The 12,456-nt window shown below is 43.0% G+C and overlaps 1 protein-coding gene across 1 annotated transcript; it reads right to left on the bottom strand.

Annotated features, from left to right (window-relative positions):
* Positions 1-323: 323 nt before the first annotated feature.
* LOC132786102 (uncharacterized) lies at positions 324-11,839 on the bottom strand. The gene is made up of 5 exons (XM_060792521.1): positions 11,464-11,839; positions 9,223-9,409; positions 5,424-6,487; positions 4,210-4,645; positions 324-3,474 (listed from the first exon to the last, which is right to left on the bottom strand). The coding sequence occupies exons 2-5, from the start codon at positions 9,323-9,325 to the stop codon at positions 545-547; spliced, it is 4,533 nt and encodes a 1,510-aa protein (XP_060648504.1). The 5' UTR covers positions 9,326-9,409; positions 11,464-11,839; the 3' UTR covers positions 324-544.
* Positions 11,840-12,456: the final 617 nt, after the last annotated feature.

Here is a 12,456-nt window from a genome sequence, read left to right as displayed (position 1 = left end):
AAAATTAAAAAATTCCAGTTAAAAGTAGCTAAAAATGCGTCGCATAATTATATAAAATTTGGTGTATTGAATATCTTAAATTTCTTTGTCGACGTCAATTAAATTTTATGAAAAGTTTCCTTATTGGATTTATATTAGAATCTTGTTTCGATTTTAAGCATCCTAAATGAAATTTTGATGGTAGCTTTGTTCTGGGATTTATATCGGGTTTTGATTTCGATCTGGGACAAAGAATAAACTACTTACAATTTAGAAATAGTTTAAATAAATTTCCAATTCTGAATTAAAATAGAAGAATCGAATTCATAGCCGCCGATAAAAGAGTTTCAACTTTGATTTCGTTTATAAAGCTTTATTCATAAATTAGTCGTCTTATAAGCCTAGAAAGTACACAATTTTATATATAGATCTATATACTTGTCAGATAAGTGCTTTGGCTTGCACCATCGCCGCTTCGCAACGGTGTCTGAAACCAACAAAATTATTTACAAAATTCATTTATATAATTTAACGCTTAACAACTGCAGAAGGAGAAGACTAATTCCTACGCCTTGACACGCTTCATGCTCTCCGGCTGCGCATCCTCCAGCACAAATATGGGCAGCGAGTAGTCGACGGGTTTCTCCTGACCGCCAACAACAGCAACCGGCGTCGCCTTGGGATAATCGTAGATGTTCTTGTGCAACGTTTTGTGCCAGCCACGCTTCAGCATCACGTACACCACAAAGATGCTGACGAGGAAGGCCGAACAACTGGCCATCACAAACATGGCCAGCTGCACGGATTCATCCGGCGCAGTGGCTGCCTGAGCCAGCGGCAACGTTGCAGGACGATGCACGAAATGGGAACGCGTCAAGTCCGGCTGAAAGTGTCCGGCAACGAGTTGGAAGCCACCATTGGTGATGGCTGACTCGATGGCAAAGGCCATGTCTACCTTGGCCGCATTGTGCAGCTCGAAGCGGACAATCACCGAGCCATCAAAGTTCTCCTGCACACGCAGATTCTCCACCACATCGCCCAGCAATTGCTGGAGTTCCCTTCTTATCGAATCGTAGACATTTCGCACGCTGCTCGAGCTGCTATTGCTCATGTGCAGCTCAATGGCCACCGATTCGATGGGAACTTGTTCGCAGTGCTTGTCGCCCTGTCCAAAGATGTGCGTGGACTGCAGCTGATTACCTGCCGCATCGACGCACCAACAGCTGTGGCCATTGCACTGTTGTGGCAAGAAGGAACCCGACTCATCGCAGCTCACTGGGAAGGTTGCAGTCTCGGCGAGTGCACGACAACGTGTCGTATTCAGCTGCATAGGTTGCAGCGGCGAAGCTTCCACGGAGAGTTGAGAGTCCAGCAGCGAGTTGGCCAACTCCATGACACGCTCTGTGGGCTGCAGACGTGCCTCCACCTCATCCAAATCCAGGTCATCGTTGGACAACTCATTCAACTGCGTCAGCTGCGAGATGAGCTGCTCCATCAGCGGATCCCCCAGATCGTATTGCTTGCGCTGACGCGCCTGGCGACTGTTGCAAACTGGCTCCACGTCCCGGGTGAGTGTGCCTTTGAGAGGTGCTCCCTTGCGATCCGCACACCAGCAAACGCCATAAGGACTTGGCGTCTCTTCATTCCCGGCAAAAGCGCGACTCACAATCTCCGTGTGAGATTTGGGTGTGCTGTTCAGTTCGGGCTGCTTGCCCAGACACTGCACCGGACTCCAGTGGCCGGTGATGGGATCGCAACGTGGCTGAAACCAAACGGAAGAGTGTCCAGTACGCTGGGCAGCTAAGCTGTTCTTCAGCTTCAAGCGCTCGCAGGGAGTGAGCAAAGGGCACACGGAATTGCAGGCGAGTTCGTTGTGGAAAAGATTCTTCGATTGACAAGCGGCGGCAGAATTTGCATCCAACTGCACGCTGACACACTTGTTGGCCTTTGGACTGAATCGATAGCGTGTTAGATTCTGTGCAGACTCCGAGCTGGCCAGGCACACATTGTCCATCGATTCGAAGCAGACGTCGCGTGTCTTCGAGCAGCAGACACCGCGATTTGTGACCGGATTCAGCTGACAGCTGTGCGTCGTGGGGCATGCATCATGCTCATTATGTGGTCCACAGCTGACATCGAGGTCGCCTTGTTGCAGCGGATTGCCCTCGGCACAGACCGAAGCACGTCGCGGCACACAGATGGGCATCTTGGGGCAAGGACTGTCCACGCACTCCACGTGTATCAGCTGACACTCCTCATCGCTGGCGCAGTTGAGTTCCTCGCAGTAATTGCGACACGCGCAAGTCTGACAACCATTCGCATCCATTTGATAGCCACTCTCGCATTGCTGGGAACACTTGGCAGGGGGACAAGCGTAGCTGGAGTTGAGCTGGCAAACGGGTTCAGCGGGTGACTTCACTTTGGTGCCCGCCAGCTGTTGTCCCTGGCTATCGACGCACCAACAATGCCCGTCGGGTGCACACTGAACTTGCTTCCACTTTCCGGTTTCCTGTTCACATTGTGCCACGCTCATCAGACGTGCCGGAATGCCCAACTCCGAGCTCTGATGCAGCTGTATGGACTGCAGATGCTGGCAAGCTGTCTTCAGCTGCGGTTCCACACACTGCGTGCCACAGCCGTTGGAACAGCAGCGTCGCGTGCCTTCGCAATGCGCATCTGTGCGACACTCGTAGCCACAAACATTCGCATCCAGATTATCCACGCTGAGTCCAGGTGGCACCAGGTAAGGACATTGTCCTGGCTTACGTGGAAGACAGGCAGGCACTGGAGGACAGTATTCACCCTCACAGCTCACGTCCACAATGCGACATTCCTTGCCTTCGCCGCAGCTGACGCCATCGCAGGGATCGCGACACTGGCAGGCGGGACAACGAGTCTGCGCGTCCAAAGCGAATCCGTATTCGCAGCCCATGCGACAGGTGAGATCGAGGCAGGACAAATCTTCTCGCAGCTGCTGGCAACTGTCGTCACTCACATTGTAACCCCTCGACTGCGGAATCTCGGTGCCAAAGCTGTCCACACACCAACATTGTTCCACCTCCTGCTCCACGAGTTCAGAGTCAGCTGTGTGTTTCTTTGGCGCTGGGGCGACCTTCTTAAAGTCCGTCTCAAACAACTGCTGACGATCGTTGCCTATATCTATGACTTTGGCACTACGTGCCATGGCTGCAACTGGCGCTGGCGCTGTGGCAAGTTGCACCTTGAGTGTGGCATCATCCACGCGATAGAGTTTCAGGCGTTCCGCATTGCGGCGAGTGCGCTTTGGCGCATTCTGCAGCAACATGCGCATGCGACGTATCGTATTCTCCTCGAGGATCTTGCGCTGCTCGGCTCGGGTCACGCTAATCTTGCGCAGCTCGCACTGGCGACTAGAGTAGTCGCCTTCGGGGGTGCAGCGGGGTGCTGGCATCGCCAGCTGCATTCCGGCCTCGGTGCCTTCCATGCGCTCCGAGAAATCGCGAAGGTATTCGCACACTGCAATGATGGGAATTGATAAATAAGAAGTGGGAATGAAGGCTGCTTGATTCTGAGTTTTACGGTAGTAAATTAGATATAAAATCAGTTCTAATTATCGTTAAGAAACCATGAGAAAATATACTACTGAACAGATGAAGTTTGCTCCTTACAAAATGTATTAATTACTTTAAATGCTAACATTCGAAACTAGTGTCACAAAATTAGGCATTGTTATATCACTTCAATGTAATTCGTATGCCGAAGAGGAACATTATGTTACAAGATACCAAAACAAATTAAATGCGGAGGAAGAATAAGATATAAGTTATAGAGATACAAGGACAAAAAGTTAGCCGTTGCTATATGGTTTTATATTTTAATACTTGATTTAATAAACAGAGCTATCAACAAATGGACAACCGTGCAGATAATATTGTTGAGACTACACGATGAAAGATATCTTATTTTGTCTCTTAAGCTAACAGTTGACATTAGTTTAGCGTAAGCACGAAACTGGGTATAATTCAGCATATAAGAATGAAACTTAAGATATCCTGATAAACAGTATTTATTTTAATTTTAAAGACCGGAATTCTACTACAAGCGAGCTGTCAAATTTATGAATACAGCAAATCGCTTTTATTCTTGATACTAAGGATACCTATGTGTACCTTAAAGGCTTTACTTTCATTCTAAGTTTACAGATTATACCTCATATCTTTGATCATCAAACAGTTGGCTGTCTCTACTTACTTGTCTGCTGATGCGTCGTCGGCTGATCCTCGCTAGCGGCTGTTGATTGCTCTGGCACTGGACAGCAAACGCTCTCCGCTTCACGATGCAGTTTGGTGCACTTGTATTGCTCGGGACACATGATGCGATTGCTCATGGAGCGACCCTGCTTTGATTCAACCTCGGGTTCAAAGAAGGCCGTGGGCTGGAAGCTACGTGCCTGTCGCTCATCAAAGCAATACATGACTTCGCCACTCACAGTGTCCGAGAGCGGAGTGCCAACATCACAGGGATTCGAGTAGGCCAAATCGGGTTTGCAGACGGGCCAAGAGGAGCACAACGAGGAGCCGGATTCGCAGAGCGGATCGGTGGCAACCTCGCAGTGCGAGCCAATGGAGCACTTGAAGCCCTCGCAGGGTTCTGAGCACTCGCAGGTCGGGCAGCCATTATGATCGTTCTAGAGAGGAATTCAAAATTAATTATGGGTCTTGGGTAACTATTATAGAAGTAGAGAATTAGAGTAAGAGCTCTACTAAGATACTAAATGTTGACCTAATTTGTAACTTTTTTACTTTTTTATTTGAAGCATCAAATTTTTTGTTTATTGTGAAACTTTCTACGAACAATGATCTTATATTTGGTTTTAATATTGAAAATTCGTGTGCTAATATTGATGATGAATATTCTCTTCATAAAACGATTATTTGAGATAGATTAATTACTTTTTAAAAATAAATTTTGATTTAAATTAATTACTACATTTAAAAAAATTATTTTATGTTTGAAAACTGATGTCGTAATAAGGAAAAAAAAGAAAATAAAGTTAAGAGGGTCGTTTCGAAATGTTAAAATACGTATTTTAAGCTTAGCCAATTTTTAGAATATTCACAATTCTTGTTTTAAAGTAGAACAATTTTAAACAGATAAAGTTAAAAAATCTTGGTTTGAAATAGAAAATTCTTCTTTAAAGGTATAAATGCACGGGAAAGAATTGAAGATTAATATTTTAAGTTAAATATTCATACTTTAAGATTCTGATAAAATCATTTTTCGGAAATATTTAAAACTTTATTCAAAGCCAAAAAAATCGATCTTGTAGATTGAAATCTAACTAATCTAAAGAATATTGTTTTTAAGGCCCAAAAAATCGTATAAGCAAGCATTTTATACATGTTCTTTGGACGTAACTTTGTTCTCTATTTATCTAACTATCTAAACACTATTTCTCAACTTACCTTGAATCCATATTCACAGACTGCAGCACAGATGTTGGTGTCGCACTGTTCCATCTGGAAGCTGCGCGCATAGGAGCGACTAATCATGTTCTCCCAGCCATCGCAGTTGACATTGTTCGCCGCTCCCATGGACTCTTTAATTTTGTGTCCCGTGCGAGGATCAACACACCAGCACACCAAACCATTCCTCGAGCACTGTCTAGGCGTGTATTGTCCACCAGGACCATTGCAATCGGGAACATAGCCGCGTCCCTCACGTTCATTAATGGCCAAGATGTCGGCCAAGGCTTTGGCCTGATGGCAACCGGTGACATTGCTGGGCTGCTGGCAATTGAACTGACAGCCCTTGGTGAAGCAACACTTCTCCATGTTTCGACACTCCAGATCATGGCTGCAAGGAGCACCGCACATGTAACCCGTGCGTTGAGTGTATTGCGCCTGTTCAGGCGCCGGGCAGATGCCGGGCTTCTGGAAGGTCAATGTGCTGGGACAGCAGACGCCATAGTCGTTGCCCGCCTCGACCATGCACTGATACAGCGGTGGACACTGCGGCTTACCCGCATCCTGGCCACACAAGAAAGGTCTGACGCTGTCATCGATTGCCAAAGGTAAACCAGCTGGACAGAAATTGGCCAGCGAACGCGCCTTCTTGCAGGTGGGCAATGGTGGACATGGCTCCGATTTGCATTGTACTTCCTGGAGTTGACACGATTGTCCATTCGGGCAGTCGAGTCCATCGCAGGGATCCCTGCAGCGACACACGGAGCAACCGGTTTGTGCATCACGCGCAAAACCCGATGGACAGAACATGCGACAAGCGGAGGCGGCACAATGTTTGGGCTCTTCACACAGCACGCCACTGCGTGAGGCATTCCTGGAGCCAGGCAACTCCACGCCATACTCATCGATGCACCAGCAATCCTCGCCAGCTTTCTCATTCTTGCATTGTATGCGCTCAAATTCGCCTGTTTTGCGGCAACGTGGAATACGCACCGAGGAGTCTTGCAACGCCTTCGCACGACGGGATTCGGCGCGTCTCAAATGTTGGCAGGCAGTTAAATTGGCTGGGGAGAGAAAAAGACAAAGAGAGGGAGAGAAAGAGAGATTGAGTTGTATGACATACTTTCAAGTTATTCAACTACACAACGAAAAAAACCAACCAAAAAACCCAGCGTCAGTTTCACTTTTGCGAACGTGACGCGTTCGATTGTCGCATGAATGGAACAACAAATTGAAATTAAAAAATTCATACAAAACGGGCAACAAAACTGCTGCGAGCAAATGTTGTTGTTGTATTGTTGTTTTCTCAGGGCCAATATTCAACTTCGTCTTTGTATGCGAATTGCGCGCGCGCTGCTTTCGGCCAATGCGGCGTATGCGCAATTTACTCAAATGGACTGAACCATTAACACAACGCCATTGGATGCTCTCTGACGGCATTTGTCTTGGATTCTGCCCCTTGTCTTTGGTCGCTGGTCATAAGGCACAGTCATTGTCTATTGCAGCTTATGTAATTGAGGCATCATCCTACCTCCCTCCCTTCCCCCTCCAACATCCTCTTATACGCAACGTTGGTTATTTCGGCACATTTCATAAACAAGAAAAAAAACACCGACGCGCTCACTGAGCTTTGGCCATTGTTGTCTTGATTTGAACAGCGGACACACGTAATGAATGCATTTGCCATGCACTGCAATTGCTCTGCAATTGCCAATTGGCTTTTAAGCCATGTCTATCGAATGCACTTCAAACTATTCAGGCATTCAATTCGTTTCGTAATGCTGCCTAACATTATTAACTCTATAGGTTTTGCTCTCAGCGGGAAACAACACGAATTGCAGCGACTTCTTCCTCAATTTGTTGGTCAACACATTTAATTGTGTTTATTTTTCAAGCTTAAACAATTTGTTACATAGTCATAAAATGTTGCACCAAATCTTATAATCATTTGATATGTAAGCTATTTATAATTTGTATTAGTCATCAACTATTTATCAAGTCAAGTGTTATATCTGGCTATTTTCGTGGCTATTTATAAACCTAGCACATGGTTTATTTACAGCTGATGTGACCTTCAAGATATATAAGTTATTTATACTGCAAATTAGTCATCAAAAATTAATATAATCAGATTTTGGTTTTTCTGGCCAATTTTACCAAACAAATTTAAAATAACAATACAAATTTGAACCTAAATTATATATTTATAAATAATAAGCAATAATAAATGAAATAAAATTGTATCAAAGTACTTTAAGGCTAATTAAAGCAAACAATTGACGCGTGTTAAAAATTACATATTTATGTTATTCACTTCCACTGAAGGTCAATAATGCCCCTCGTTATTTTTCATTCCAATAAAAGAGTTGGATATTGTAAACCAAAGTCTAATTTTTTAAGTAATGTTTTAGTTATTTTTGTATAATTATTTAATTTAAGTTGCTATATAAAAAATATACTTTAATTTGCATAACTATTGCCATGAAAACTACATTAAAATCAATGAAGATCTTTAAAATTATTTTGACTGATAATGAAGAAATCGTTTACAGGCTGTTTTTATATTCTTTTATCTATTTATTTTTAGCAAATTGAATTGATTTTTTTCATCGAAAAATTTCTTTTAAAGCTAATAAGTAAACTCATCAATAACATAAATAGAATTGCAAAGCTTTGACCTATTTTTATAGATCTTATCTCAAAAATCTCTTCTTAATGTTCGAAAATAAACATAAATCGCAATAATTTCCGTTCTCGATTAACTGTCAAGCTGCGCATTTGGCATTTTTCCCAAGCTCAAAACTTTGCCACTCCAACAACTCCAACAACTGAACCTTTCTAGACATCAGCAGCTTATGGTGCGAGTGACATACTTCAAAAAGTAAAGTAAACTAAAGACTACACGTGTGTTTGTACATCCGGCTGACAGCGATACTGTCAGCTTAATTGCCGAAATTTTTCGCCGTATTTCTGTGTGTGGCATTAAATGAAAGTTTTCATCATTATTATTTTTTTTTGTCAGTCTGTGTCTGTAATTTGATTAGCCTGATGTATGCGTATTGTTGTTGATCGTGCGAGTTGCGAGCAGCTTTCAGTTTTCGTTTCGTGAATGAAAACAAAAAAGCAATTAAATGAAAATAATGAACAGCTTCGACCATTGATTGGAGAAGAGGGGCAAGCGTGTCTCGCGGCTGTCTCGGATTCTAGACGTAGACCGCAATCAAGTTTGTCGCTTAAGTCTTTCGTTTTGCTCTCAAGCCGAAGCGTAACGAAAACGAAAACAAAAGACGGCTCGCCCCCATCCCCACCCCTCAGGCAACTTTGATGAAGTAGTTGTAGTTGTAGTTGTTGTTGTTGTTGTTGTTGGTAGCCCATATGACCGACTGACACACTGTAGGTCCAGCGGCTACCAAGAGCTCTAGCTTTAGCTAGCAATAAGTTTCTTTGCATGTCTCTGGGTAACGGCTTTTTTGGCCGCACACTCTCCTCAAGTTCGTGTTTTGGTGGTCGGCTAAGCGCTTTTTAATGATGCCGTGCTATTTTTAGCGCCTCGAAGTTCTACACGAATTTTGCGCCACACGCTAATTGCCTTCTGCTCTGCTCGTGCATTTTACGCAATTGCAATTGCCTTTTAATGAGTCTCTAACTTGCTCCACATACAGTCAAGCTAAAAGTTCATTGACTGCCCGAAAAAAAAAAGAAAACGAAGTCATTGACATGGTGAACATTTTGATGTCCTGTCTTGCCTTGTTCTTGTTAATTTCCCCCTTTTGTTTTTTTTTGTTGGTTGATTACTTACCCGTTGTGCGTTTGGCATCGGTTGCTTGCAACGCGAACAGCGACAGCAACAGCAGGCTGCATGTGAAGAGCTTGAGCCAACGTTGATCACAGTGTTGGGCCATATTGAGGCAAAAGCATTCAAAATGTTGCCAAAAAAAAATAAGCGATGTAAAGATTTCCTGTTTTGTGGCTGCAACAAGCAGCAGCTGCAAAAGAGAGTTCACAATGAGTCAGTATTTGAGTGTGTGTGTGGTTGTGTGTGTGTGCGTTGCCTTGTCACGTTTGACGTCACACACAAACACATACAAGTTGAGCTTATGAGACCGAAACCGGGCATGAGAAATTCAAATTCAAATTCAAATATGCATACCAAATACTTTCACTAGTCTACATTTTTAAACATTTGTTGTTGCCTTTTCTTTTGTTTGTTTTTGTTTGGAATAGCTAAAGAATTCAAGCAACCACAAACATACAACATAAATCTGTATTTCTGTTGCGCAATAGGCGCTACTTGAGGTTACGACTGGGTCATGAACCGCGTGTACGAACAGACGAACAGCGTTGATGACTTTTGTCAACCACTGTAAACATATCATTTAGCAGCTCTCGTTTGCTCGCAAAGACGAGTGATTAATCTGCGCTTTCACTTTGGCAAGCAGCAACAGCAGCAACAGCAACAGCAATGGCAACAACTGCTGCTTACTCGCAACTTCAATTGCCGCAGCGTGCAACACTATTTTTTTTGCCATCACTGTTGAAATTCACTTTTTCGTACGTTTTCCGGTCCATTGAAAACGACGCCACAACGCAGCGCAGCGCAGCTCAGCTTTGTGTCATTAAAGCTGCCGCAGCTCAATCAAAGTGGATTTTCTCTAATTATTATGATGGCCAGCTGATTGGTCAACAGCCAGCTGATCATGGCTAATAACACCCCATCGCTGCAGAAGTTTGTTGCCTCAGTCTTTTGTTTGCTTTTTAATTTTTGGGTGAAAATTTGTTGTGGTCCAAAAAATGTGCCAGACTCGTCTCGTTTTTTCTCTTGGTTGTTGAACAAGCAACACGGAACTAAAAATTAAGAAAACAACAAAAGTGCCAGCGGCATTTTTTATCTTTTTTTTAGTTTTTGGTGGAGGTGTTTCTTCTAAACAAGGCCAGTGGCCGGAGGAGGAGGACCAACACATTTTCACTAATAACATTTCACGGCAGGTTCGCAGTACCGTTTGAATAAAAAAAAAAAAAAAGCAAAAATGTGCAAAAAAAATTAACTTGAACTTGGCGAATTTCCATAGATTTCACCAACCAGTAAAAGAAACCTGGCTTGGCTTGGCTTTGGTTGCCTCTTTGTTGTTTTGTCATTGAAATGAAGACAAGTGAAGTGCGGCTAATGCGCTTGCAACTCCATGCTTTAACTGTATTGTAGTTTAGGGTTTGACCCTGTCACATTAACTCCCATGCTATGCTTGGCCTGGCTTAAACCGTTTGACAGTTAGTAGAGTGTAAAGTTTAACGATTGGTGAAATGAGGTCACATGTTAGCCATGTTATGGATACTTATGCGTATTAGCATGCGTGGGACTATAACAAAAAAATGCGACGATAAAGAACTTTTGAATGAGATTTTTCCTTTCAACCACAAAAAAATATAAAGTACTCGCTGTAAACTTTTTTAAGCTGCTCCAATTTCTGTGGCACCAAACTGGATTTTCGGCGCTTTTTAAGTAATTCTTTTTCCTTTTTTTTTGGGCTGTTTTTTTCGGTGTTGTTTTGCACAGTTTTTTTCTGCTACAGTTACTACAAAGCTATTGCGTGTGCAGTCGCTTGCGAAATGTTTCTTTCAACTCGGACTTGGTCTAGATAACGGTGGTGGGCTTCAGACCTTTTGCGAAACCGTTGAACAACTTGTTGATAGCATTTTGCTATTATTTCTTTTTTTTGGCTTTTATTGGGTAATAAGCTCATTACTGCATGACTTGTTTAGACTGAGAAATGTATGTTATGCTTTTTTGAAAATTTTAATTAGCATTTTTAAAACTCATTTACCAGCTGAACAACCCACGCTTAATGAGCAAACTTAAACACTTAAAATGCCAAAAGGTTACCTTGAGTTTGATTGAACTGCTGCGATATTTGAGATTTTGCTGCACAGCTTTTGACATGTTTACGACTCGGACGCATTTAAAATAAAAAATAAAAACAAAAACTCCCAGTTTCGATTTCAATTTCAAGCTCAATTTATAGAGTGTGGAGATTGCTCAACAAACCTGTTCGATCACCTGAAGTTAGATCAGATGAGTTATATGTTTATGGCTGCAGCTAATCCCATAAAAAGTGAAAATCCAATAGGAGTTGGTTTTTTTCTCGTTTTTTTTTGGTGTGCTTTAATCCAAGTGCACAGAGGTTTGGGTTTTGTTTTCTTATTTTTCGTTGGTATGCGCTGGGTTTTAATTTGCAATTTTCACAATTTCACTTACACACACACAAGCACTCACGACGCTAAATTTGATTTTCACTTTGAATTTCTACGGCGAAACAGCAAATAACGAACTCGAAAAAACTCTCTCGTAACGTCTTTCAATTTTGCGGCTAGCAATTTCAAAATTCGCGTGCGACTTCAACGGCGAACGCTGCTCATTTGAGCTCGAGTCGCTGCACCACAGTTGCTAGTAGTAGTAGAAGTTGTGGTGTTCGAACTCGGAGGTTCGATCGAACATGTTCGCACCACACACAAAACTATTTAATACGGAGCTGTTTTTGAATATTTTTGGGAAACTTGTTCGCTTCATTCATGCTCCAAATTGTAAGCTACACTTTGGTGTCGGTTCTCAGCTGATTCATAATGTTCAGTTTAATGCCAGTTGCTATTATGGGGCACTTAACCTAGTGCGTGACAGCCTTCGGTAGCATTAGCTTTTGGCTGGCGGGTAAAACCGTCGTTTTGCCTGTACTATATATATTATCGTATACGTACATCGCATCGCATCATATCGCACCTCGGCTGAGTCAGTTCGTCAGACGTCAGTCAGTCAGAGCCAAGGGCATTGATTTATGTTGGCATTTTTTTGACGAAAACAATTTTTTTGTGTTGTCTGTCGAAGTTGCTGCAGCTTCCGCTTCGTCTTGGGGGTTTCTCACATGACTTTCTTCTTTAAATTTATTAATAAAATACAACGACGTTTCCCCTACGAGCGAGGCCATCATTAAATTAAGTGCAACCGCTTTTAGTTCCGTCTCGCAGCGTAGTACAAAAGAAGAAG

Source organism: Drosophila nasuta, chromosome 2R, assembly GCF_023558535.2.
Source record: "Drosophila nasuta strain 15112-1781.00 chromosome 2R, ASM2355853v1, whole genome shotgun sequence".
Taxonomy (NCBI): Eukaryota; Metazoa; Arthropoda; class Insecta; order Diptera; family Drosophilidae; genus Drosophila; species Drosophila nasuta.
This window is presented reverse-complemented; position numbering and strand designations above follow the sequence as displayed.

Bases quoted from the DNA above. Each gene is read 5' to 3' on its own strand.
- LOC132786102 (XM_060792521.1), bottom strand. From the start codon at position 9,325: ATGGCCCAACACTGTGATCAACGTTGGCTCAAGCTCTTCACATGCAGC. The intron at 6,488-9,222 runs GTAAGTAATCAA...TTCTCTCCCCAG, and splicing joins CGATGCCAAACGCACAACGG to CCAATTTAACTGCCTGCCAA. The intron at 3,475-4,209 runs GTAAGTAGAGAC...CCATCATTGCAG, and splicing joins GACGACGCATCAGCAGACAA to TGTGCGAATACCTTCGCGAT.